The sequence below is a fragment of the Cebidichthys violaceus genome, unplaced genomic scaffold, assembly GCF_023349555.1.
Source record: "Cebidichthys violaceus isolate CVI_PGR_0920_01 unplaced genomic scaffold, fCebVio1.0.p SCAF_10, whole genome shotgun sequence".
NCBI lineage: Eukaryota > Metazoa > Chordata > Actinopteri > Perciformes > Stichaeidae > Cebidichthys > Cebidichthys violaceus.
The window spans coordinates 11,487,955-11,515,303 of record NW_027176263.1 but is presented as its reverse complement, the minus strand read 5'-3'; the positions used below and the strand labels follow the sequence as shown (position 1 = coordinate 11,515,303).

Sequence of the window (27,349 nt, the reverse complement as noted above, 5' to 3'; positions counted from 1 at the left end):
TCCAGCTTAACCCCGCCTCTTCCACCGTAGAGTGTTTGCCTCAGCAGTGGCTGCACAGAGGGAGAGAGACTGTGGCACAGTCAAGCCGAGATGGGTACTCTACATGGTATTTCATAAAAAATACGGAAGCCAACATCAAAAGCGATGTTAAATTTGTTCAGATTGAACCATTTATAGGACTTGTTTGGACATAGATCCATTAGTGAGGTCTCTTTCAAAGGTTTAACAGGCCTCCACACTCATGCCTCTATGTTTACAAAAGCATGACAATTTTACTGCAATGAAGTGGATTTGAAATAAATCCATTAGTGAGTCTTTAGGGGTTCTTGTGATAGCAGGAAATTATATAATGCTATAAATAAGTAAGCACGCGGTACATGAAGCAACCTCAGCACAGAGCAACTTGCTGTAAAATATACAGTAGTACAATTTTTCCGACCGCTGCTCACATTCCTCATTCTGGGCTGGATGTGTTGGCTGTGCTGACAGGGTGATCTGTCCTGCCTCATCACCAGGGGATACAGTGACTGATATGAGCCTGAACACACAATGAACACACACTGAAACACACACACACACACAACCATGGAGCTGAGGGAACAATAACCAGCAGAGCATCCCAAAGCCAGGCGTGGAGGAAAGGGGACTGCTCTCTCCACCCCTACATCCCACCCACCCCCCACCCATTTAAGCACAGCCGAGCTGCGTTGGCAATAATAAAGGCTCCAGATGATTCTCTGGAGGGAAGTGAAGAAGGCCATCTTGAATCCCCCGAGGACAGATTTCCCTGTAACACGTGCCCCAGCCTCGCTGGTAAATAACAAAAAGCAGGGTTATTGACAGAGTGCGTAAATTGCTGCGAAAGCTTCGCACTTTGTTGCCTTCGTGTGAACCCTGAGCAACGCAAAGCCTTATAGTAGCGGCTTGCGATTGCGCTGCGAAAAGGGGAATTCAATTAAACAATAGATGAGAGACGAAAAGGTCTCATAAAATATTCAGTCGCTCACCGCCTTTGTTACTGTAAGACTCACAGACAGAAGAGTAGTACAGACAGCCCCAAAGTAGTGTGTGTGAGAGAGGGACAGATGAAGAGAGTGGCTCCACTCTTGGCATCCATCTCCATACTTTTGGCCCAAGATGTGTCTGCTTCATAGACAACAAAACACACACACACACACTAACACACTTTTTACTCCAGTTTACATCCAATCCAACCAGTTTGGGATGGAATATTCCAAGGGGGTCTGACCCATAACAAATATCAAAGGGCACAAAATATGCCCGCCATGAAATCCCAAAGTGTGATCAGATGGGGGAGGGTGTTCGGAGCTCTTCATCATCCAGACATAACAAGGAGCTCTTAACCCTCCCTGCCATGAATATGTATGTCTGTATTCACTGCCTCCCCGCCCCTCTGCCCCACCTCCAGCGTCCCAGACAAAGCACTTCAAACACGGGCACAAATTGCGGGGGGAACCCTATCGTCCTCCACCAGGCCCCCCAACCTTGAATAACTAATCCCCGGAGACCTGGGTGTGGATTAATGATCTGTTCTGAATGGTTGAACGGCACAGTGCGGAGCGTTTGTTGTTGGGCAGGTACGCAATAATAATACCACGCTGATAAACAGAGAGAGGGACTTTCAGTCCACTTATCTGAGAGGAGACAATGGCGGCTTCATGAACTGCAAGAGCCATTGTGTTTTGTAGAAGTGGAGCTGATGAATGCCTTGGCTCTTTGCGTCTGAATGGCGGCCCATTACGACCCAACACTCCTGTGCCTTATTTCCTGTGATAATCTGACCGATTGATGCCAGACAGGGAGGATGTTTGTTGACTTGCACAAAGTACGGCTACAGTCTGTGTTTCTTTCATGGGACTTTCACATCGCTCTTGTTGTTATAGTTTGTATATTCTAGGTCGGTGACCGTCTCGCCCCGGCCAACCACTTATCTTGCCTGTATATTCTAGACCTGTGCGCCAGCTGTACAAACAGAGTGGGTCTATGACAGGGCTTAGCTCCTCTTTCAGGGGGCAGACACTGGCAAGCTTCAAAGATGAGGCACCACTGCAGTTGTCTGCAGCACTCTGCGAAATCACGAGAAGCAGCTACACAGGCACATGGTATCAGACTTTTATGTCAAAGGAAAACGTTCGGATTGAGGATGCAGGGACATCTGGGAGTTGCTGACGTACATGTGATGACGGTTGTCTAATTTCACAGAGCGCGGTCAGCTGGGGCCTCTTACGCTGAGCATAGCAGAGAGAAAGAGTCTAAATTAATCAAGTCGTTGTACAAATGTGCACAAATGTCAGAAGCACGTGTGGATCGAGATCAGACTGCCTTGGGTACACACGGCCCCAATAAAAAGCAAACTATTTCAAAGGTATTCTTGGCTTTGAAAATAGGACAACCACCTGCAGGCAGACTAAACGCTAACGCTGCAATCCTTTTATTGTGATTCATCATTCTGAGCATACAGTATAATCCAGTATTTGGTCAGCTGTGCGTCCTGCTGTTACAGAGCCCACCTGGCCTCAGACAGGTTGCATGATGAGCTCCCTGGAGAATACAAGAAGTTGCCATAGCTTTCTGTTTAGAGGAATGAAAAACTAGAGGCCTCTGAATGTGGACGGTTAACCCAGACGAGCCTCCTGCCACGAACAGATCCCAAGAGTCGGCAGGCGAGGCAGCGGGTTAACTTCACGGAAAACTTTCAGAGGGATTGTGGGATATGAACATGTGGGAGCCAGAGGTTACGGGTGTTCTGCCAGCACGGGAACGACATGATGGCAAAGGCCTTTTTCTCTGTGGCCAGTCAAATCCACATCAAGAGAACAAGCCGCAGAGCCGGACGCCGCCTCCAGCCACCGTCACATACATAAACAAACCTACACACTCATAGCAGTCACAACGCAATCTGTAATGGGGTTTTTTGGTCAAATATTTTCAGACAAAACATAAAAACATCACATGCCAACACATAGAACACTGTTTGTCTACAGAAGCTGGAGGAACAGCTCATGAAGCATCCACTGAAACACAGGAGTAATACATCAAGCTGGTTAAATTGAGACACGATTAAGAGAGCAGAATGGTGGCGCATAATGACTTATTACTGTAATTCAGTCCGGCTGAATTTAATGTGGAAAATATTGATATAACAGTTTGCTTTTAGTAATATTTATGTATTCACTATATGCCAGTTACATAAATAAAATATTTGTGGATAAGTGTTTAAAGTCACAAGGAGAGGAAGAAAATTGTTGCCATTACCGCTCTTTTGAATTCAAACCAGACATTTATATTATAGAAAATTGTGCCTATGTAGCTGTTTGCTGTGAGTCATACTGACAAACAATGGTCAACCTCACTACCACATGCTCCGGCAAATTGCCGGGATGTTAATATCTCTGGAACATGCCCCCTGACTTCACCTAATTCATCCCACACAGCTGGGCGACCTCAGTTAAAGGTGGAAACAATCATCTTTCTTCTATTTAACAGGACACTGTGAATGAGGCCTCAGCTGACAACAATGGAGTGTACCTTTTAGATGGTCGCCATGGCAACGGCTGCAGACAGAGCAGGTCCACGGCTCTGCGCAGTGTGGATCCCTCCACACGAGTGCTTCACTTCTTCTCTCTACATGTTAACTCTATAGATCTAGCCTGCGTAAGAAGACCGTTTTCAACCTGCACATTATCACCCGGAACGTTTTGGTGTCAGGCTCCTATACAACGAGCCAGATGCTTTGTTCCAACTACATTTACATAAAGACTGACGCTGCCAAATTAAGTAGACTCCAACCCAAGCATCAGCTGCTAGGGAGTATTGAGAAGGGCGTAGCATGTTCAAGTCTTTAAACTAGAGAGAATATGTTGATATATCATTAGTCGGGCTTCTTGCAAGCAACACACACCCACATAAAGAAGAAACAGGTCCATATTACTGTGACTGTATCCACACATCTAAAAATACTCAAATCAGAGATTAAGAATTGATTCAAACTAAATCTAATTTAAACAGCCTGACACGGCAGTGCAAATCCAACTGGACATGCTGCACACACTATACACACACTGCAGACAGTCAACAGCACAACAAGCAAAACAAATCACATAAAGACACACTCTTGACACACACTCTCTGACCATAACTGCTGAAATACCTTTTTCTTTGACCATGACCATTGGAATTGAGGTAAATCTGCACCAGAAAAGGCTCCGGGTATCGATCCCCAGTAACACATGAGCTGCTAGTTCCTTCTTTAGTCAAGACTGAAGAGCAAAAAAAAAAACGAGCTGAGACACCAAAGAGAGAGAGAGTGAGAGAGAGAGAGAGAGAGAGAGATTTAGGCGCTGCTAAGCTGTCCTCCCGAAAACGCCGCTATAGCGTGGGGTTTGCCTCCTGACTGCCTGTTTTCCTCCCATCCCTCTCCTCCTCCTCCTCCTCGTCCTCTGCTCACTCCCCCTCCTCCCTCTTCCTCTTCTGCTCCCTCTCCCAGCCCCTCTGTTGTGTCGGCCGCCTCCTCATTGCAGCAACCAGGTGGCTGCTGCTGCTGCTGCTTCTGTGTGACCAAAAACAGAAACCCCAAATCCCCAAAACAGACTCAAGCAAATACAATCCTGACATATATCTCTATATAGAGATATAGAGATATAGAGATATACATATACATATAAATAGAACATCTGTTACATCATTTCTTTTCTTTCTCTTCAGTCTCAACTCCCATTGTAAACTGTGCGGTATGATGTGAATTTTATGAAAATGTAGATAAACTCTTTTCTATGACTAAAAGTACAATAAACTGAATGTAGCTGGGAATAACCTTTCCCCACATCACTGTATCTTATAACACACACCTCGACAAAGACTTTCTAACGGGGAAATGATTGTTTCCAGTGCAGTACTTAGTCTGCTGCGCTGAAAGATTGGTTCACACACAAATTAGCGTATTTGACACGTGAAAAAAAACTTAAAAGCCATAAAGTTATCAAAAATAATGCGTCTTCGTGAGAGTAACCGGAGGTGGTTCTAGCACCAAAATGAATAATTAACAAGATGTATTAAACACATTATTCACAGTTTAAAAAAACGGTGCCTAAATGATAAGCGCTTGTTGAGAATCTTACCCACACTGTACAGCATTAAGAAAGATAGAAATTAGAGGTTATCTAATTACAGCCAATCAACACTTTCGACCTTATCATCAGTAAAGCCGGGTTTGCGTTGAGCGAGAGGGCAAGGGAGGAGTCGTTTGAGGTGGAAGATCAGACCTACCATAACCTATAGCATGATCTTTGTACTGATATCTTTAGTAGATCCTCTGAAATCCAATTACAAAGAGCACGGGAGAGCAAGTTCCTGGCTGAGCCTGGTGAAGACACCAGCTCCTATGTCATCTACCACTGAAATGACCATGTGGGCACAACGTTAGAAAGTTAGCTCATAAATGACGCACTCTTTGTACGATTATATGATATGATATGATCCGTATGATTGTTGCTTTGTTTGTGATGGTGATTGGACTCTGGCGCTGTTTTTGTACTATAAAGTAATAGACAACCTATTCTTCAATATAACGGCTTATATGCTAAACCTCATCCATTTCATCGTTCCCACAAATATAAATGTATAGAAACATTTATAAAAACGATTTCACTCAAGTTCCACAGTATACCACATTAATAAAGTTTCTTATTGGCCTCCTGGGGAGCAAATAACATCCACTGCAACCAAGCAGCCACATAGCAGGGGACCAATCCAATGTCTGCAGACACTTCAGCGCGGAAGCTAGAGCAAATCTGATTTCAGAGGTAACTCAGCCGTGTCACACCAGCAGCAATTAGGGACCACGCGGTCACTGATCCTTCTGTCTCGTGCTGGAGCCTCGCTGTACCCTCTCCTATGGCTGAGGGGGAGGAATAGTTTTTGCATCAGCACCACCTCTGTAATTGCTGATGCAGGCAGCCCATTATGCATTCAAAATGCATTCATCCACTGCAGTGTCAACTGTGCCACCTGCTGGATACCCAACACCGTTCATCAGTTTCCTCAGGGGCGTTTTCTTCTCACTGGGAAGTGGAGACAGACACGCCAGTGAGGCAAACGGTAAAAATAGTTTGCAGATATTTTTCCAGCACTCCACCCTTTTTTTTTTTTTATTATGAAGGGAGAGAAATATGTAATGAATTTGAGTGGCTTTTCAAAAAGCACTGTTCTCAAAATGTTGGCTATAGTCAAAAAAGCATCTCCTTTGAGGAGATTAGAGGTTTACAGTGTGGCAATTAACTGCTGTATGCAACGCAAAGAGAGTCCAGTTATTGTGTCCTCTCATAATACAGTAATGAACCTATTATCATGGTGCCTCTTTTAATAATCTCTGTAGGAGCTGCTGGACATTCATGCTACATAAGGCTTGCCAAGAGTAATTCCCAAGTAGCAAAGCCTATTATCAATGGATGAAAGGTTTCTATTTGGCTCACCTATGGATGATCCATGTCTCCATGTCCATTAATAACCCTGCACAGGACTCATATCAGTGCAGACTAAGCACTGTTAGCATTTAGCATTTCATAGACCGAAATAAAGGCCATTTGATTTAAAGTTATAGATTATTGCCTGTAAGTGGTGAAGCCAGACTGAGGTCACATTTACAGTAAACAACAGTGGTTTGTGTGGTGGATATACTGCAGAGTTATCCCTGGGATTAAAATGAGGATTAGTGGAACTACACACACGCACACACAAATGTATACCGAACACACATGTGTAAACACTCTCAGCTACACGCTCTACGCACTAGGTGATGATTTGCCAATTTTTACAAATCCACCAGACACGTAGCGTGACAGCTAGAAAATGAGCAGGATGAACCCCTCAACTCTTTTGGAGCGTAGACAGTCGTGCCTTTCTATCTCTGGATAATGAAAAAGACTTCACCAGCTTGTTTCTATTTTAAAACGGGTTTAAAAAAAAAAAAAAGCGAGAACCTTTTGAGCAGCAATCCTGTGCAACCTTCTTCAAAGTCTATTCCACCCATGCTACATTAATATTCCTGTGTTGCAGTGACTCTGAATACACAGAAATATGCTTTCACTACAACATTCATTCCACATTCTTTCTTTTTCGGCGGGTATTTCAACAATTTACAAACCAAAAAAAACCCTTTTTAATCTACAATCTACTTGAGGAGTCGAACAAGTGCCACTCATATTCAAAAGCACTTAACCGGTGGAATAATGCAGCATTGGTTACGGTGTGGAAACAGTGAACACAACACTTCAGCTTTGTTGGGTTGACACTTCAACACTAGAAACGTTTAAGTAAAGATTAAACAAAATGAGGATTATTTTTTATTTTTGCCGTCTTTATCAGGTCTCAGGAAAGTCAAGGAAGCCTTTTTCCTGTCCAAAAACATTTAAAGCATCAGTGAAATTACCCGGTCTTGGCCTCCAGAGAATATAAATAGCTATTGACTGTCACTGTCGTTTTGATTGATTTTAGCTGTCACTGACAGAATGAAATGGCTAACATAAGCCTTGACCTCTGTGACCTTTTGATCTAGGGTCAGCTTGCAGACACAAAGCTCCCTTGAACCTGATCCATTAGTCAAAATCAAACTTCCTCTCCAAAACCGAAGGAGTTGCTGCCGTCTGTTGTATTTACAAACGAGTTCCAAGCAATGATGATTTTACTACTGTGCCTGGCATGCAGACAGAGAATACATAAGGTCTGAAAATCTCGATTTGTCCTCATGCCCATGTTGTAATCCTGATATAAGCCACCATGTTGCTTCCCCATGTACTGTTGCTTGGCAAAAAGCAGCAGGTCAGCCCTTGCATATGGGTTTGCATTATATTATATAACTATGGAGAGGGCGGTGATTAATTTCCTGATTTTTTTCAACATTTGAAGCAACACTGTTTTGGCGTCGGGGAGTTGTGCTTGCATAACTCGTGGACAGGGGCACTCACACATATGCATGGGTCAGCTGTGAAAAGCCTCAAGAGGTGTAATCACTCACTGTCATCCAATTAAAATGAAGTAATCTCTGAGCAGCGACTAATCAATTCACTTTCAGACACCTACTCGCAAACGGAATGCAAAGCAGGGTGGCCAAACAAGCGAGACACGACCAAAACAACAGCCCCTCGTGGTTTTAACAAACAACTGTTGAAAAGGGGAAAGCAGAGGAGAGGAAAAGGGACAGAATAGAATGAAATGCAACTTCAATTAAAATCTTCTAAAAGTAGAACAAAGTACTTCCTGTAAATGCATGCGAAAACTTGTTTTGCATTTTAAAAGGTAATTGTTTTATTTATCATTGATTAAGCAATCCTCATTAAAGCTGACTGGTGTTGCAGTCAGCCACAGCTGGGAAGGATGGCTGTAATGTTAGATGGGTGAACGCATTCTTCAAATAGATGTATTTGTGCTCCTGTCCTACCTGTAGCGACCTCGTTCAGCCTCTCACTCAGGAAATAATCATTTGGGTCGAGGTAAGGCAGCTGCTCCATGTATTGTTTAGGGATGAGGTACAGGACCTCGGCCACGTGCCCGTCCTCGATGATGGACATGCGCTTGACCGAGCTCTTGCGCTTCACCCGGACGCGGTCGACACTGTTGCTGCGGCTGGAGCTGCACAGCTTGCCCAGGCTGTTGAGATTGGGCAGAGTGGGCATGGCGCCCTGCTCCCTTTCGGCTGTCCCACAGAGTAGGGTGAAGGTAGATGTCGGCCAGGGTCGGGCTCAGACCCACTCTAAAATCCAGTCGCCTTTTGACATTAAGAACACGAAGTGTTCATAGAGGCACAAAGGGGAAAGAAAGGAGCCAGAGATTGGTGGGCGACTTCACAGCAGCTCATCATAAAATCACGGGAATATCCAGCGGTGGAAAACTCGTCCTGTTACGATCCCTCCACCTGTCACTTCAGATCGGCAGTGGATGTAGGAAGCGGAGCGCTGACGTCCACCTTGAGGTGGGGACGACAAACAGCAGGCGGCATGTATGACAAAGCACTCTGCTGCAGGTAGAGCAGAGTGAGAAAGAAGCTTACACTATGAGTGTCTTCAGCCCAGCCAGCCTAGTGCCTTAAGCAGCTTAGGGCTGACGTCGAGCCCATGATTATCTTCTGGGTGGGGTTAGGTAGCTCTACATCAGGTCGGCCCTGCATGTGGTGGGAGTCTCTGTACCTGATGTGGCTCATGTGCATCCCAATCACTGCTCTGCTCATTCACATCCGTCCAATGACGAGCTGAGGTTCTGGCAGACCTTTAAAAAAGCTAAACGTGTCGTTTTTTCCCCCTGTGTGCTACATTTTAGGTCAGAAAAAGTCATTAGACAGGAAGATCCTCCTTGAGAGAGCATTCTATATTCTATTACGCTCACAAAGAGGATTTTTGTGTTAATGTGCTTCGCATCAACCTAAATGGATACATAATGGATGCTTTCAGGGTAGATTGGCTTGGTAGTCTGCCAGTCCTTTACAAGGTCATCCACCAGCAAGGTCATCCACCAGCAAGGTCATCCACCAGCCAACAATGCACAAACCCACAGTTAATCATCAGCAGGATCCTTCACAATAACAGATAGTGTTAGTACTACATCAGCGCTGAAATGGAAATGCCAGCAGTGGCTCACCATTATCCGCTGAAATCATCGGGTATCGGATTTTGGAAGATGTAACTTGGTAAGAAAGCATGTTCTGAGTTTTTAATCCTCGAACCATCTAATGTTGGGACGAAATTTGTTTCTGCAAAGACTTCCAGAGTGTTTTCTTGACAAGCCAAATCCGTTTAACCAACATTTCGAGCTACTGAGTGTCTTACAAGCACTCCTTCGTGAGTCAAAGATGCAGCCACCTTTCTTGGAAATGTGAGTTTGGTTAGCATGAGGCAAACTTTGATTCATAGACATGTTCTGGTTGGAGGTGAAAAGATAAGATGATGCAGAGGGAGAATCTAAGCAAACTCCACAAAAACAAAATAACTCCACACCAGTGCTCTGATATGTTTTAAGTGAAAACAGTGCTTCTAGGACCGGACTGTCTCCTCCATACATACTAAATAACTAAAAGCACAAAAACAGAAAAACCTTCCAAGACATCTAATATTAATCAAACACATGAGGCTAATCAGAGCTATCTACTTTCTCCCAGGAAATGAAATAAATCATTGAGGTATGTAGGCATGATGAAAAGCAGATAATGACAAAGCACAAAATACCCTTTAGGTCTAGAGATGTCGTGATCGGCCTGCACTTCCAATTTGATGACTTTCCTCTTCGTCTGAGAGGGTGCACAGAAACGGGATGGCTGGAGCTTGGCTGGCCAAATTGACTTCTATTTACACCTATGCAGTAATTAACTAATTCAACTCCCATTCAGAGAACCAGGGTTAAGATTAAAGTGTTAGGCACTAGCAAGAGGACGTCCACTCTTACACCCACACACGCAGACACATGGACCTCTGGGTAGCTACGGACGTGCTATTCTGCTGCAGTGAGGCACTGCCCTCCAACTGTCATCCCCTGTCTGGTAGCTTTGACACACACTCGCAGAGCAACACATACATGCTCAGAAAGCAAGACCGCTGTCCCTGCATGCAGAAAAAAATCAGCATCGCGCACAAAAGACATTCCAAACATTTTCCTAGCCTCTGCCGTTTCTGCTCCACACAAGAAGAAACCCCCCCCCCCCCCCCCCCCCCTTCTCCTCCTCCTCTTCATCTGTTTACCCCCCATCTTACCATCCAGTCCAAAGCAGGAGGTGATTCTTTGGGCGTAGTTGCAGAGCCCATCGTAGCCAGGCTCCTGCCACGCTGTATCCCTCTCCCCCATCTCTACACACTCCCACACACACTGTCCCGTCCGGCAGCGCTTTCACTCCTTCCCCTGCTCATCAATTATGCAGACTTTTGCCAGGACACATGCATGCGCGCGCACACCAACCCCCATATTCGCACATACAGTATACACACACACACACACACACACACAGAGAGACAGAGAAAAGTGCTGATGCAGAGGGTCGTGCTGAGCATGAGCAGCCCTCTCCAGTGGTGGGATAAGGATGAGGCATTAAGTTACTGCAGAATGGAGCCATGCCTCCTTTTTTCCTCCACCATTGATCATCCGGATAGCACTGCAGTGTAACAGGTACGGTGTGCCGGATGTGCTAACCTTGCTCAGGGAAAGGGCGGGGCAGAAAAGGAGGTCAGAGCAGGGAAAAACGGAAGATGTACCGGGGAGGACTTTATTTTGCTGCTGGTCACTTAATTAAAGCTATGCTGACATCCACATGCATTTGATTACTGTCAGATCTGACTACTGGAAAACAGTAAAGTCTGGGGATAAAAAGAAAATGGGGATAAAATGGGGATGCATGGCCCACAAAGTACAGTTACCCCCAATCTCTTTAGGTTGACACAACTCTGTATGCCTTGCATTCATGCTACAACTTAATAATAATAATAATAATAATAATAATAATAAGTACTAATTTGCATAGCTTTTCTGTATATTAATTGTGATCGCAGGTCTAAATATGAACGTTTTGCTGCATTGTGGTGAACTCTGATTCATGCTGTCAACACACTCTACTACAATGCCATCAAAAACGTTGATGAAATAAAATAAAATAAAAATAAAATGTGTTTTAGAAACAGCCCAGGAGCAGCAGAAACCTTGATGAACAACATTGGTCCACATATGTGAGACCTCTGCCGTCCAACATGTTGTTTTAAGATTCTGCAGCGGAGCAGAGATAAATTGTTCCCATGGACCAAGAGGAACAATAAATTCACCCACGTATGAATGGTCAACGTAAAAAGCGGAGAACAGCAAATCATAAGAATAAAAGACGAGATTATGCTAAATGACATAACTGTGGCAGGTTTTAAGTTGACTTCACCAACCAAGAGGGAGAAGATGGAGGAATCTGATGAATGCTATTACCCAGGTGACCTTGAACAAAGCACTTAACTCCCAGTTGCTCCGCTCTAACTGCTCAATGACCATGAATGAAAGACTCGCTGCAGCAGCTTACAGGTTGGAAGGAAGCTAAAAGCACTGCTTGAAATAATATACAGTATCTGCTCCGTCAACATCCCCAGGATAAAAAGTTGTATATAAAAAAAAATTCAAAAAGAAATCATGTAAAGAGATTCTAGACAAAAGAAAACAGCACAGGAAATATGATACGACACTGAAAGGTCCAGATAGAGCAGTATGGCCTCAAGGGTGTATTATAAGGTGGGGTGACTAATGGAAGAGCATCACTACCAAGGTAAACGCTGATGGCCCTGTGCTGATAAGAGGGGTGGCGAGTTGGCGACTGCAAGACTGAGAGCACAGTAATGGCTAATGCATGGACAACTGAGGGGGGGGGGGGGCTGGTCATCATAAATGCTTACTACGAGGGAAAAGTGGAGTCATTTGAGGCCTTTTTCTAACTTCCTGTTGTCTGTGGGAAGGAACATGTTTTAGATCTTGCCTATAGATTTATAGATGCTACAATATCTAAAATAATACAACAGTGAAGGCTCAGCCTGCAACTATACACTGATACTTTAAACATTAACATGGATCAGGCCAGGGATAATGTCCATTCTTTACAGTAATCCACATTAAGCCTACAACTAATTGTTACTTTTTTTTATAATTTCCTCTATAAAATCATGAATTGATAAAACCCAATGGGATGTCTTCAAATTGTTTGTTTTCGCCAACCAACCAAAGATATTACATTTCCTATCACATTTGACAGAGGGAAGCAGCAAATGCTCACTGTTGGGAAGCTGAAAATGGAAAATATTTGGCATGTTGCTCAAAGAAATTACTTAAATGATGAATCAATTATCAAAATGTTCTTTTGAAAGATGGCAAAAACATTCAAAATACATTCTGACTGAACGAAACATATTGGAACGTGTATCAAAGCATATAGGAAGAAAATATATTTCCACAAAAAATATATAAATGAATTGTTGTCTACACAAAAACACTTTATGTCCTCTGGTTAAATATTGTGAATCAAGATGTCCAGTACATGTGAGATGGCAGTACTATAGCCGGTGCAACTGAGAAGGCATTGACTCAGCCTGGCTCATGACAAATATCTATTTGATAGGACATATTGTTACAGAGAATGTGGTTTGCATCAATGTGCCTGATTTATCTGTGATAATAAATTAATAACTTCACTTCCATGTGAGCCAACACAGAGGTAATTGCCACAACTGTAGGGTGCAGTTACTTCTCATGAATAATGATTGGCTGCTTGCAGGGGCTGAAGCGTGCTAATCAGATCTATGTACCACAGGGGGGCCGTCAAGCGGTGGGCTCTGAGCTCCATCGATCTCCACCAGCAGCCGTGGAGGACAGATAGGCCACATCAGTGATGGGAGGGGGGGGCAAAGCCATCATGTTACACAGGCTCAACCATACACAGTTTGACGGTGAGTGACATACTGTACAGTTTGAGCTTCTTTATAAATGTTTTACGCAATAACAGGATCAGACCCATAACACGAGTTTGAATACAATGTTTTTTATCCAGCTCACAATCAGACTATCTGAACACAATATAGCAGGAACAGCTGGAGGCTCTTTATCTCTTCTGCCAGAGAGCAAAGTCACCTGACGCTAATCCAGAAAAAAAGGACCACCTGATGGGCACACAAACATGCTCTGTCCGTGCTGTTTTGCAGGTATAAACTGATTTATGCTCAACAAAAATTGAAAACATCTCCTCCATTCAGACAAGTTGAGATTGTTGCACCAAATGATAGTTTGCATTTGTGTTCCTTTTCCAAAAGTAGTCCATGTACTTTTTGTCACCTCACCAGCTAAACGCTTTACAGCTACAATAACCCTCATATTTCACCACTTCATTGTATCACAACCAACCAATTAAGAATATGCTACAAGTCCTCCATCAACAGTTTCCCTTAAGCAACAATTAGGGTGTGTGCGTCCTTTAACTGGTGATATGCATCAGCCCTGATTAAGGATAATGTCAAATGGTAAAAGAAACAGCCATCAGATAAGGTTCATTATCACAGCTGGGATTGTTAAGAAGGTGTGATCTATTTATAGGTTGCAACGGAGCGTTCATTTTTACAGAATAAGTTGTAGGCTGTCTAGAAAGGGCTGCAGCAGTGGAAGCTCTAGTTATAACCTACCCGTGTAACCTACTTACAATAACAGTGTCATTATCGCAGCCTGAACCTCCCAAAGACGACGCAAACGGGCTCTCTTCTACATTGCATCCGTTCTTTAACCAAGACCCTCCCCCGCAAAAAAATTAAGAGACTTTTTTCCTGTATGTGTATTGTTATGAAGGCTTCTGCGGCAAAAGACACTCACCTCTAGCAGACATGCCCGGTAGGTAGAGCCTCTCTTTCTTTGCCGAGATATAACCTGGAGGAGATGCCCCGGTGCAGCTTTAAAGGAGGGGAAAAGACCGTTTGGCAGCCTGATATTATCTGTGCTTTAAGTTTTTTGGCTGTCATTTAACGGGATTAAACGCGGGGAAGCATACAGCCGGTGATTTGTATAGACTAGACTAGACTGCACGATGGAAGAGAGCACTTTCCAGCGACAGGGCGTGTCCTGGAACAGACAGCATCCTTCTTATTTTCCAACAAGTTTATGTCCATATTTGAACATAATATCACAGAATTACGGAGTTATAAATTAAATAATTCTAGAAATGTCTCGCCTGCAGCTGCTGTCGGGTCGCCTTAGCGTTAGACCGGCTAGCCTACTTTTCTTTTTGTCGGGGATGACTGTGCTGTTCTGGACGTGGTAGTTGGGCTAAATCACAAAGTTGACAGGCACTCCGGAGCGATGAATGTTCTTTTACATGTTTTTTTTTTCTCCATAAATCCGGCTACTTAATAAAGGCACATATTTGTCGATCTAGTCAATTCATCACGTGGACTCCTCAACTTGATCCTAAAAGCAGTGACTCTTGGTATAAGATCAGCTCTATGTGAGAAAAACACTGCAATATCAGACAAATAGCCCACATCCGTGCATTATGTGGGGGCACAATCAATTGATTTTACAGCTCACCGGGTCGTTTCCATATAACATGTATTGCTTGGTTATCGGAATCCCATACTTGCTTTTTATATTTGTCATGGGCGTATTGATTGTTGTTTCCAAGCTGGAAATATAGCTCACCGTCCCTCACTGAATGTATTGGTTGCTATCTTCATTTGTATGCATTGATCGTTGTCAGTAATTATACGCCGGTGCTTTGTGTGCCTGCGCCCCCTGGTGGATTAAAACAGTAGCGTTTGGCGAAGGAAGTGCCACCGTGTCCATACGATACTCGAGTCTGTAGACGTCTTGTTTACAGTGGTGGAGTCAGGCCTGTGAATACTTGTGGACACCAACGTGTTACGGTTTTATTGCTCATCTTTATTCTTTCGTTACAAGGGTCATTATATGAAACCTCCAATCTGGATCGAGGCGGCAACAACAGGAAGAAGAAGATAGAGGAATTCTCTAGGTCTTCTCGGGAGAAACTAGTCCAGTCGAAGAACAAAATGTTCTCAAAATTTACGTCCATTCTCCAGCATGCTGTGGAAGCGGTGAGTTTTTTTTACAAACAATATATGTTTATCTAATGCCTGCTTTTGTGGATCGTCTATTTTGGTTGAAAGGGGCCTTTGGTCGCCCGGACAGCATACATAACGTCAGCATTAGGGCTACGTTGCTAACTAGCGAGCTAACTTATTAGCGCAAGCTAATGTTAGCGTTTTGTGTTTGTCCTGTCAATTTGTTTGTATTTGTCGATAATATATCAGTGGGTGTGTTTCTTTCTCTTTTCTTTCATATTACTAACTAACACATTTTCCCATTTGCCCTTTTGTTCATTGCAGGAAGTCGTCAATGTTTAAGGTAGTTTGGCTAGCTGAGCTAGTTAGCCGCTAATGGTAACTGTTAACTATTAACGTTTGAGCCCCAAAAAGCTTAACTGTTAAGTAACGTCATAGCTAGGTAGCTAGCTATCTCGTTTCAAACAGCGGAGTCTTATCACGAGGAGCGGTGTCGAAACGACTGGACAGCCTCATTTGATGTTGCGCAAATGTTTTTCCGTCGCACAGCTTAGCTTTGTTACACGTTAGCTAGTTAGCCAGCTAGCGTTGATTAGCGTCAGCTAGAAACCAGCAATAACCTGTAAAACTTTTCAAGCTGCTTGGCACTGTTGACTTCTTGCGTAATATTAGCTTGTTATCTCTTAATTCTGCCATATAGCTTATTGGTGTGTATGATGATGATAAGACCCATGACGAGTCTTAACCTTTATGTCACGCAAAAGTGAAAGTTAAACCCCATTATTTAACATTTAGAGACATTCTGGGCTGTCTTGGATCACAACGCACTGGTCACTGCCAGCTTGTAGTGACACATTAGAACCATTAATCACAGAGATGATATAGTTAATTGTAAGCTAGAAGATACATTTCCAAGACCAACCAGTCTTCTCAATCTCTGTTTGAAAGTGTCTGAAACATAAACATGTCGCTGTGATGTCTCTCTTGGCCACCAGTGTAAACATTCAATATGCTTGTGTTTGCATTTTTCTTTTTCAGCTTGCCCCATCGCTGCCCTTGCAGGAGGACTTTGTCTACCACTGGAAGGCCATTACACATTATTACATTGAGACTTCTGGTAAGAAAAGTCTGAAAGAATAAGTTTACACCTGCTAAGGTTGATCGTTGTGAAGGCTGCTTTCAAAGTTGTTGATATCGTTTGTACCTATGGCACCAGAAAATGCAAGCAAATGGTAGCATTTTAAGCTTTATCCAGCAAATGCATCATTTTTTTTCTCAACTATTAATAAATTGATCTTTCTGAAATTTTTCTGTTGATCAGCTAATTAATCACCTGCACATGGAGCAACACTGTATATAAAATGAACACAGGCAGTGCAAAGGGAATGCTTATGAAGAAATACAAGTTACAGGGCATTATTGTGAAATATGCTCGGAATGCCATGCTGGTTGTGTTTGCAGTAGACTCTCTGTCAGACTGTGTGTGCTTCTTTCATGTTTGCCTGTGGGATCTGCACAAGTAGAACTCATACACTCCGTGTCTGTTTATGTACTTGATGGTTGAACCCAGTCATGCAAAGACAACTTATATGTGAACTACTGCCGTCTAGTCCTTTGTGGCCAGTAAAGTCTCCTTTTGTTATTCTTCAATACAAAGCACAGTTTCTTTGCAGCGGTTCTCCCAGTTAGGACAGTTTAACAAAATTCCCCCTGAACAGCTGATGTGGGATTATCTCTATTTTGAGTATTGTGTAGCTGAGCTTTTTTTCAGGGGCATTTAATCACTGATTTTGCAAACTTGTGACTTTATTTTGAGGTCACAGAAAGCAAACCACATAACTAATTTAAAGTTACTGTGAGGAACTTTGAACAGGTTATGAAACAGTCTCAATTTAATACTGATTTCTCTATATGACCTACATAAGTAAACCTGACCATGAGCGAGAAAATTGGCTATTTCTAAATAGTTATTTTTAATGCTCATCATCGGTCCACCAGAAGCTCCTTCAGGTCAGGCTTCTGCGGGCATTAGGCAACGACCAGCTCACCTTGCTGCCGCCTTTGACGTGCACTCGGAAGCTCCGGAGAGGGGAGGAGAGTTCCCCTTGCTGCTCTGCTGGGATCTAACACTAAACTGCTTGAGGCACAGGCCGCATTGCTGGGCCTGCTGGAGGGAAGGGGGGCATGGTAGAACCAGAACCAGGATTGTGCAAATTAAACTGTCAGACCCTGCTGCAGTGAATTGAGAGATCTTCTAAAGGGACTCTGGTGCTCGTAAACAGTACAACTTTTGCCCACAGGTCTTTGTAGTAGCTCTACGAAATGATTTGATCATTTTGATGGAAGCTGTTGTGATTTATCTCTGTTACTGAATATATTTTATGGCATTGTGCGCTTTCTTACATTCAGCATGATATACACGTGTGTATCCTACCTTGTCATTGAATTAATTCGCTCATACTTCGGCCACTCTTTTAACACTGTAGTATTTATAAAAATAAAAAAAAGCCATGGAAAGGAAAACCATGCAGAGTTGAAGTGGTTAGATGAAGAATGCAGAAGCTTTCACACTTTAGGCATGTCCAACATGTGGTGGAGATGTGCATGACCGTTTCCCTTATGTTCATATCAACTGGACAGACAGAAGTTCTGACATGTTTCCTCGTTTTCCCCTGTTAGATGACAAAGCTCCAGTCACAGACACCAACATCCCATCCCACCTGGAACAGATGCTGGACATCCTGACCCAGGAGGAAAAGGAACGGGAGTCTGGAGAGACGGGACCCTGCATGGAGTATCTCCTACACCACAAGATCCTGGAGACTCTCTACACCTTGGGCAAGGCAGATGTAAGGCAGTCATGCTTTGGTAACTACATGAACTATACCTCCAGGAAAACATGCATATCACGATATGGCACCTGTCTATGTGATATTGGATGTAATATAGTGCGGTCACCAAACAGATAGTTGTGTACTAGGGTTGTCCCTGACTAACAATTAACACAGTCAAATCTGATTGGTCTTGTCTGTAGTCGACCAATCGTCACATCGTGTCTAATTTATTTTTCTTGCTCATTGAGCCTTTGTTTAAGCGTTATGTATCTATAGAAAAATAGTAAACACAACATTATTGGCCAGGATACATGTTACTATCGCTTAGCTGTTGTTTCTGAATAATGGACATGGACAGCACTGTTTGTGGCATGTGTGTGTAGTTGCAGAGGGTGCTGTCCATAGTACTGACACGGAGCGCTGATCCAAAGAGAGAGATGCAAGCCTCAAACAGCTGCTGTATGCACCGCGAATTATATTCATAATATATATATATATATATATATATATATATATATTCTCATGCAAGTGCACTGATTAATCTCCACGGAGAGATATTTCCACGCAGGGTGGGGACACTTTTATATTGGTACAAAATAAATTGTAACATATGCTGTTTCTATGATTTTTCATCAGTGTCCTCCAGGGATGAAGCAGCAGGTGCTCACCTTCTACACAAAGCTGCTAGCACACATTCGTCAACCTCTCCTGCCACACATCAATGTCCACAGACCTGTACAGGTGAGAAGTAATGCAGTATGGATTTGAGTTATTTTTGATAGTCCTCCTCAAAATAGTCTGCTAACTGAGAGGTTTTGTAACTTATTCGTAACTTTTTTTTTTTCTTTTTTTTTTTTTCTTCCCTTGTGGCTGCGACATTCCTCTGTCAGAAACTGATCCGTCTGTGTGGGGAGGTGCTGACTGCTCCTACAGAAAATGAAGAGATTCAGTTCCTTTGTATAGTCTGTTCCAAACTGAAGCAGGACCCCTATCTTGTCAACTTCTTCCTTGAGGTAAGTTATGACTCCAGGGGGAAAGAAAGTTGAACATAAGTCATACATATTCATCTGTATGTATTACTAGCAAAAATTCTGAGAGTATCTTTTTATTTCTGATGTTTGCAGAACAAGTTAAAGAGACCAGAGATCAAGAATCCTGGAGGGACAGAGGCGGTGAAGGAGAGTGTGTTGGCTCCAGACACTGGTCAGTCTCTGGCAGAGGAGAAGGCTCACTGTCCAGAGGAGCCTCCGGCTGCAGCTGCTGCCTCCTTCTCTAGTCCGACCAGTAACAACAATAACAGCAACAATTACAATCTTGTCACCTCGCTGCTCAACCTCACAAAGAGCCCTGTAAGTTATTGTCATGTAAAGGATTTGGGGTTATTTAATGTAAGTTACTTGGGGTAAAAGCCTGTAATCATGAGCTGTATCCATTTCTTCCCTACTCAGGATGGCAGGATAGTAGTGAAGGCATGTGAGGGCCTGATGCTGCTGGTCAGTTTACCAGAGCCTGCAGCCGCCAAGTGTTTAATTGAAAACACTGAGCTCTGTGAGCTCCTGACTGACAGGCTGGTCTCCTTCTATAAAGCCCTTCCACAGTCCATGGACCCCTTGGACATCGAGACAGTGGAGTCGGTCAATTGGGGGTAAATTTCTCTCTAGTGTTTACTTTCTATTACCACATGTTTAAAGACTTCCAATCACCACTTGACCACAATTTTTGTTGTGTCATCATCTGAAATTTTGATTGATTTTGAAATAGCTGGTAGCCCTCAAAGGTGCAATGTGTATGTTTAGCCACATGCTCTAAACAAAAAGGGGGCAGCATTTCACCACTACTGCTGGCTCCATGCAATCTAAATCCACAGTCATCAGTTCTGGGGAAAAAAGAAAAAAAAAGCCAACAAACAATTAACAGCTGGGCAAGAACATACAATTATGATTCCCACTGCTTTTCAAGACCTGCCCTGCATAGCTGGTTGAGGCAGACACGATTAATTAAGGCTACATGCAGTGGCTACATTGGTAGATTTGTATCAAACCTTGAATATGTTTTTTTCCCCTCTCTTTCAGTCTGGATGTATACAACCTGAAGGAGGATGCTGCTGTTTTTACAGGGAAGAGGGCTCTCATCTCCTTCCTGTCCTGGCTAGATTACTGTGACCAGCTCATCAAGGAGGCTCAGAAGGTCCTTAACCAATGCTGACTCACTGTGCTTCAATGTGTGATGTTGTCGTCAGAATCGACTGAATGGAATGAAAGAACATGCAATTGTTTTGCTATCTGAAAGCCACAGAAGGCTGAAGTACATTTGTGTCTCCGCTGTCTTCCAGTCAGCAGCTGCAGTGATGGCAAAAGCAGTGAGAGAAAGATTCTTTGTGTCTGTTATGGAACCTCAGCTCATGCAGACGTAAGTGGAGCTTTGAATCGTCAATCAATCATCCTTTTATTGAAATTCTTGGTCTTGTCAGTGCGTTGTGCGTCGTGACTGCTCATTAACGCGTGGTGTGCTTGTGGGTGTACGTAGGTCTGAGGTGGGCATCCTGACCTCCACGGCCCTGCTGAACAGGATCATCAGGCAGGTGACCTCGGAGGCTCTGCTGCAGGAGATGATTTACTTCCTGCTAGGAGAGGAGAGAGAGCCAGAGACTCCAGCTACCATGGCTCAGAATCCACTGAGACACAGACTCATCGAACACTGCGACCACCTGTCAGACGAGGTACTTATCGCATCATTATTCAGCATGGATGAATGTACCTTTAAAATAATGAATGTCTTGTTGATCTGACTCATTCAAGCCTTTTTATTTCACCCTTTCGTGATCACAATGTGCCTACAAAAATGAATATTTCTTCTTTTACTCATTTGATATTCTAAAGTACAAATCACCATCTGCCCTTCAAGGATTCTGAGTTCCAGTCTCCAGTGACTCATGTGATTAACCAAAGCACATGAATTTTAATTAGTATATGACAGAGCCGTTGCACACATTTTCATCACACAAAAGAGATGAATCATCTTTCTTTGATGTTTGAAACAGCCACTGCCTACTTTTTTTTTTTTTGTCAGTGGGCAAATACTTGGCATGTTGCTCGAGGTTCATAGAGGGAGCTAAGCCTCATGCCTCCTCCTGTGTCCCCAGATCAGCATCATGACACTGCGGCTCTTTGAGCAGCTGATCCAGAAGCCCAACCAGCACATCCTCCACAGCTTGCTGCTGCGTAGCCTGGAGGAGAGGAACTACCTGGAGAACAAACCACAGGATGAGCGGGAGCCTCTGGAGAACGGGCAGCCTCATGATGCCGTGTAAGGACCGGCCTCTGACCATAGACCTCTCTGAGCTGCCTCAGAATCCTACTTGGAAAAGCATCTGCACAAACACACACCAGTGGAAATAAAGTTGAATGCATCAGCTAGCTGTGTTTCTCCAGATGTGCCACCAATTCAACTTAACAGTTTGTTATTGTGTGTTTCAATTGGTGGGAATCTTTTTAAGCCATGGTTAATAGGGCATGAATGTCAGATGAGATTTATTGATATTATCAATATGAATGTTGCATTAAGAGGCTTATTAGTTTTCCAGCAAATGAAGTAAAGCAGGCTGCATGATGATACTGGGTTTACATGATACGACACAATCGTATTGTTAGTAGAGGGTTTCATGAGGTCAATATTTGAAGAATGTCAGTGACAGTTTTATATCTACACGCATACAGTAACCATACTTCCAGATACAGTAAACTTGTATGTAGACATTCATTTCCTTCCCGTTACACTCCAGAACTCAAAGTGCAATCAAAGCCCAAAGAAATGCTGTCGTCCCATAAAAGACCACATATTCCTCCTTTTTAACTGCACGGAACATTACTGACAAAGAGGACTTGTCTTACTTTTTTGTCTCTTTCCTCAGAGTATTGTGTTGAGAGATGCAAAAACAAAACGAGAAGTGTACATCGTTTGTCACCACCTCAGTAGCACAGATCCCAATCGCATAATGTTCTCGTAAATATGAATACTTTTTAATGAAGGCGTTCTTTCTCCAGAGACCTTGAGGAGGATCCACTGTTTGGTGACGACGTCGCTCCAGACAGCAGGCTGTCTGGTTCCGATTGGCTCAGCTCCTCTCCACCACAGAGCCCCGACCACTCAAAGTCTGACGGGAAGACGGAGGTCCACAAGATTGTCAACAGGTACACAGTCTGCTCCTTATTCAACGCACAGCATGTGGAGTCTTTTTTTCTTTTCTTTCAACAAGGTAAAATGTTAAACACTTTGCCTGCAGTTTCCTGTGTTTGGTGCCCGATGAGGCGAAGTCATCGTATCATGTTGAAGGAACCGGCTATGACACCTACCTCAGAGATGCACATAGACAGGTACGGGTCGTTCTGCAGTGTGTTTAAGGCTTGAGATGCACTCTGCAAAAAGGAAATAATTCTGGTTCACAATTAAATGAATTGCTGAGGCAAGTCCATGGAAACTGCTGCTGTGAGAGATACTTGGTGTAGATGAATTGTTCTCCTCAGTTCAGGGACTATTGTGGGGTCTGCCAGCGGTGGGACTGGAGGGGGAATCCAAAGCCTTTTGAGAAGTGTAACTTGGACAGCCCATTCTTCGAGGGCCACTTCCTCAAGGTTCTCTTCGACAGGATGGGTCGCATCCTAGATCAGGTGAGTTCGATCCACCATATGGCTAACATCTGCAATAATGCTTGCACCATTTAGAAGAAAACGGCATGCTTTTGTTTTGAAATCTGTATGAAATATCTGTTGCATAGGTTAGGGTTCACCGATCCGTAAGTGATCTTTTTTAAATGACAAATGTAGCTTGTAAACAAATCCATGGAGCAAATAAAGCCGGTATCATGCTGTTTATGGAGCACCACTTCAATCAAAACGTAACGGCCTTTTAGTCGATGGAAATAGATAAATTCCAAAATATTCTCAAATGGCAGAGTTCCAAGGCATGATTTTATAAAACGTGCTAAACTGGTTAATCTAGATAGTAAATAAACGTGTACAATCAGATTCCATTGAACAAATTCAGCTTTCTGCAAGCAAGTGAGCACAACATGTTATTTAAAGTCAAACCAAGTAAGTCTAAAAGTTTTGACCCTTTTGGTTTTGGGGGTTTTCTGAAGGAACATATCGGTTTAAACATATTTTCACTGAGATCTTATGTTCACACACACGCACGCACACACACACACACACACACACACACACACACACACATGTTGTCATTCTTTGCTGCAAGAGAACACTGTTAACTGCAATTTAGCGTAAATGAGGCCCACTAATGGAAAAAGGAGAGGAGAAAAAAAGGGGAAGATTATGCAAATAAACTGCTCATTATGCAGAGGCTCTTAAACATAAAAAACTAAAATAATCCGCTCTTGCCATAAACTCATTTGACAAATTGTTAGATGGTAATTGTGAAGATGTCTAATAGACATTCATGGGTTTCTTGTAGCATTTAGAAAATCAAATCTAAAAGTGACTATTGTGTCACTGTTATTTATTCATTGCACTTCTTCTACACACATCTTTAGTTCCCTCTCATCACCAGTTGGTATCCCGTGTAGTTTTATATCTGATGTCCTCTCTGTCCTCCAGCCCTACGATGTCAACCTGCAGGTGACGGCTGTGCTGTCCAAGCTGTCTTTGTTTCCACACCCTCACTTGCACGAGTACCTGCTGGACCCTTACATCAACCTGGCCCCCGGCTGCAGGTCTCTGTTCTCCGTCATCGTCAGGGTAAGACCCCCGTCTACATTATAGTCCTTATCTGAGCCGTCATTGATGGCGGACACTGCTCAGAGCTTGGGATCACTGTTATTTGAGTGCTTTGACAATTCTTCCTTGTCTCGATTGATTTATTTGTTTTGTTACGTGTAGTTTCTTGAAATGGATGATATTGTATTTCAAAATGTCTGTTGCAACAAGTAATCATGTTTGAGACAGTTGTTGGCCTTTATCTCATGCCAGTGGTATTAAGTCTTTCCGTGAATCCCACTCACTATAAAACTCTGCTGCTCGATCTACACCTCTGTACCTCTTTTGTTCTGTGAATCAGTCCAACTATTTCTTTTTTAAATCAATCCCAGTAGCACGTAGTGTAAACTACTGTGTGGAGGCTGGTGGAAGCAGCTCATGTCTTGTTGTGTGTGGTAATTACAGTGTCTCCAGTGAGTGTAGTAATGATTTACAAGTGTTTCACCTTTACTCAGAGGAGATGGGCCCAGATAGAAGCAGTGCTGTGATATTTTGTGTGTGTGTGTGTGTGTGTGTGTGTGTGTGTGTGTGTGTGTGTGTGTGTGTGTGTGTGTGTGTGTGTGTGTGTGTGTGTGTGTGTGTGTGTGTGTGTGTGTGTGTGTGTGTGTGTGTGTGTGTGTGTGTTAGGTGGTGGGAGATCTCATGTTGAGGATTCAGCGCATCCCAGACTTCACACCCAAACTGCTGCTCGTGAGGAAGCGATTATTAGGCCTGGAGCCAGAGGGCATCATGTACGTACCTCCACACGGGTTCCGTGCTCTTATCTTCTGAGTTGACTTTTGTTGTGCGCCTCTCACCTTTCTGTCTATTCCTCCTGTAGTATCGACCACATGACTCTGCTAGAGGGGGTGATCGTGCTGGAGGAGTTCTGCAAAGAGCTGGCAGCCATCGCCTTCGTCAAATACCACGCAGCTGCCTCCTCCTCGCCGTAATCCTCCTGCTGTTCAACCATCTGCCTCGGCCAGGCAGACGGGTCAGGAGTGAACCGGGCCTTTGGGGTGTGGTGGTGGTGTCACTGGTGTCACAGGGTCGTCAAAAGATTACCACTAACTGCTCATCCCTGCAAGACTGTTAAAGCCCACACGGACGGGTTCATCACTCGCCCCTCTTCTGGCCTCTCGGGCTCCACTATTGAAGTCTTGGGTCTTGTTTTTGAGAAGGTCCGAGCACAGACACTGCCCAGCCAGCGGAGGACCAAGAGGAGAATGGAGGTTGAGGTGCAGAGAGATGGTCACTGGACTTTTTTCAGCCTCTGTGTTTTCTCTCACTCCTGGCGCCCCCCCCCCCCCCCCCCCTTTTCTTTCTCCACCAGCTGAAAGACAACCCTGTAATTATTATATCAAGGAGAAAAATATGTTTGTGTATTTATTTTCTGTCCCATTATCACCCATTTGTAAAGATCATTGCCTTAGTGTGGAACCGCACCTTTCAGTTACAGAAGATTGTTTCCTTTTGAAACATTTTTATCTTGACTCCTCACGTGTTGTCTGTTTGAAGACAAGAGGACTAGAGCCCACTACCTTCAACCCCTATATGTACCTGTAGTTACATACATATCGAACTGTAGTATTTACGATACTGCACTCGTATTTTAAATGCCAAGTCCTCTTTATTTATTCGTTTGCTTTCATGTTGCCTTTTTAACTGTCATATTGAGATCAAATCAATGATTCACTTCATTTGTTCCTAAGTCTGTCTCTCAATGCTTTTGCTCTCAAGGCTCACCTGTAATCACCGTCACCCAAAGACGTCACCATCCATCACATTTTGTCAAATGAAATGGTGAATTTTGCAAGTTATGTGAATTTGCACACGGACCTCATTGCATTGCACTTGTTACATTAATCATGTTCATGCTTTTTTGGGGAGTTGGCTTTTAGGAAATGCCAAGTTGGAATTTGTGGGAAGAGACGGGAGAGGTGTTTTTGATTCCACATTAGTTTTTGTCCTCCAGAACCAGTGTTGCATGACTCACACAACAGTGTTTATTTCATCCAAGTATCCAAGAGACTGCTATCATTTTTTAGTTTTACACCGTTTGTAATTCTCAGTAGTTAATGTATTCTTCTGAGGGGATGCAGAGGATCTTGATTTTATTGACCAGTGTCTTAAGTGCATCATTAACTTGGGACTTACTACCGCTTACAGCTGGGGTTCCCAACCTTTATTGATATTAGATCTAAAACAAAGCTATGTCTACTTGGTGGTGTATGTCTGTAAGTTGTTGTTTTCATTTGAAGTAATTCACAAGATTAGAAGAAAGACTGATTTAGAAACTTTGTGTAACAGAAAAACATCAACATCCGATCTTCATCTCATCTCAGAACTCTTTCTAGGGGTCCAGAGCCCCAGTTAGGATATCCTAAGAGTTCTGAGTTCCTCTACAGGATAGTATGACTTCCTTTGCGGTGTTCCGTGTACTAGCAGTGTTACCTTTTCATCCTGGTCTTAAATGACGAGGTGCTGTGTATTGTTGGAACTTGTTGGTTTTGGTTGGGTGTATATTGAGGAGGGTGTCAGTAACGGGAGGTTTGATTTAGTCTCAAGATGCTACTTGATGTAAGTTTGGTTGTTTTGTTTCCAGTGTGAACGTTTCTATGATTTATTATTGCGGTGGGAAAAGAACCGAGTCATTCATTGAAGCCATTAGTCTGGTCTTTAGCCTTGTTTTTATCCTCTCTCTCTCTCTGGTCCCATCTTAATCCCGTCACTCAAGCACCTAAGCTACATTATGCAACTGCTTGCATGGAATCAGATTTGCACATTGTCTTTTTTCATCCTTGTTCATAATGTAAATATTCACAACAAAAAGCTTTTTGTTTTCCCCAAATGTTTTCATAAACCAAAAAATATCTATGATGTACCAGGAGTAACGTTTCTATTTTAATGGGAAACTTTTTTTTAAATTGTCAAATCATGCATTTTTTTAATCAACTCTTTCCAACTGTTCTGTATGTTTGTATATTGTATGTGTGCAATAGAGCAATAGAGATATACTACCTGGTGTAAATGCATGCTTCTACATTATTTCTCATTGTTGAAAGAAAGGAAGAACAAAAAAAAAAAAAGGCAGCCGGGCCATCCGTGATGATTTCTTAGCTGTCGCCACTTTGTTTGAAGACACTGACGGGGAGATATGATGCCTTACTGTCTTACTGTGGATCTCTGA

General features: G+C 43.2%; 2 protein-coding genes across 7 annotated transcripts in view; one reads left to right on the top strand and one right to left on the bottom strand.

Annotated features, from left to right (window-relative positions):
• Positions 1-14,574, bottom strand: part of ablim1a (actin binding LIM protein 1a) — a 38,258-nt gene extending 23,684 nt beyond the window's left edge. For 2 of the 5 annotated variants that reach the window (XM_068725517.1, XM_068725526.1), the window contains exon 1: positions 10,755-10,951. In XM_068725517.1, coding sequence (XP_068581618.1) covers positions 10,755-10,845 — 91 coding nt within the window. In that variant the 5' untranslated portion in view covers positions 10,846-10,951. Of the gene's footprint in view, positions 1-8,455; positions 8,474-10,754; positions 10,952-14,373 lie in introns of those variants that run through there. The other 3 variants (XM_068725508.1, XM_068725534.1, XM_068725500.1) reach the window with 3 other exon arrangements.
• A 901-nt stretch (positions 14,575-15,475) lies between these two features.
• Positions 15,476-27,184, top strand: fhip2a (FHF complex subunit HOOK interacting protein 2). 2 transcript variants are annotated; one of them, XM_068725539.1, is made up of 17 exons: positions 15,476-15,608; positions 16,614-16,692; positions 18,255-18,424; positions 19,046-19,150; positions 19,300-19,422; positions 19,534-19,758; positions 19,858-20,054; positions 20,482-20,596; positions 20,742-20,818; positions 20,936-21,128; positions 21,552-21,715; positions 22,453-22,599; positions 22,692-22,782; positions 22,933-23,076; positions 24,022-24,162; positions 24,808-24,911; positions 25,001-27,184. In XM_068725539.1, exons 1-17 carry the CDS (start codon positions 15,564-15,566, stop codon positions 25,110-25,112), a joined length of 2,232 nt encoding a protein of 743 aa, XP_068581640.1. In that variant the 5' UTR covers positions 15,476-15,563; the 3' UTR covers positions 25,113-27,184. The 2 variants fall into 2 exon arrangements, with proteins under 2 accessions (XP_068581640.1, XP_068581641.1); XM_068725540.1 differs by lacking the exons at positions 15,476-15,608; positions 16,614-16,692 and having other exon boundaries at positions 18,354-18,443.
• The last annotated feature ends 165 nt before the right edge of the window (positions 27,185-27,349 follow it).

Bases quoted from the DNA above. Each gene is read 5' to 3' on its own strand.
- fhip2a (XM_068725539.1), top strand. From the start codon at position 15,564: ATGTTCTCAAAATTTACGTCCATTCTCCAGCATGCTGTGGAAGCG. The intron at 15,609-16,613 runs GTGAGTTTTTTT...TTTCTTTTTCAG, and splicing joins TCCAGCATGCTGTGGAAGCG to CTTGCCCCATCGCTGCCCTT. The intron at 16,693-18,254 runs GTAAGAAAAGTC...TTCCCCTGTTAG, and splicing joins TTATTACATTGAGACTTCTG to ATGACAAAGCTCCAGTCACA.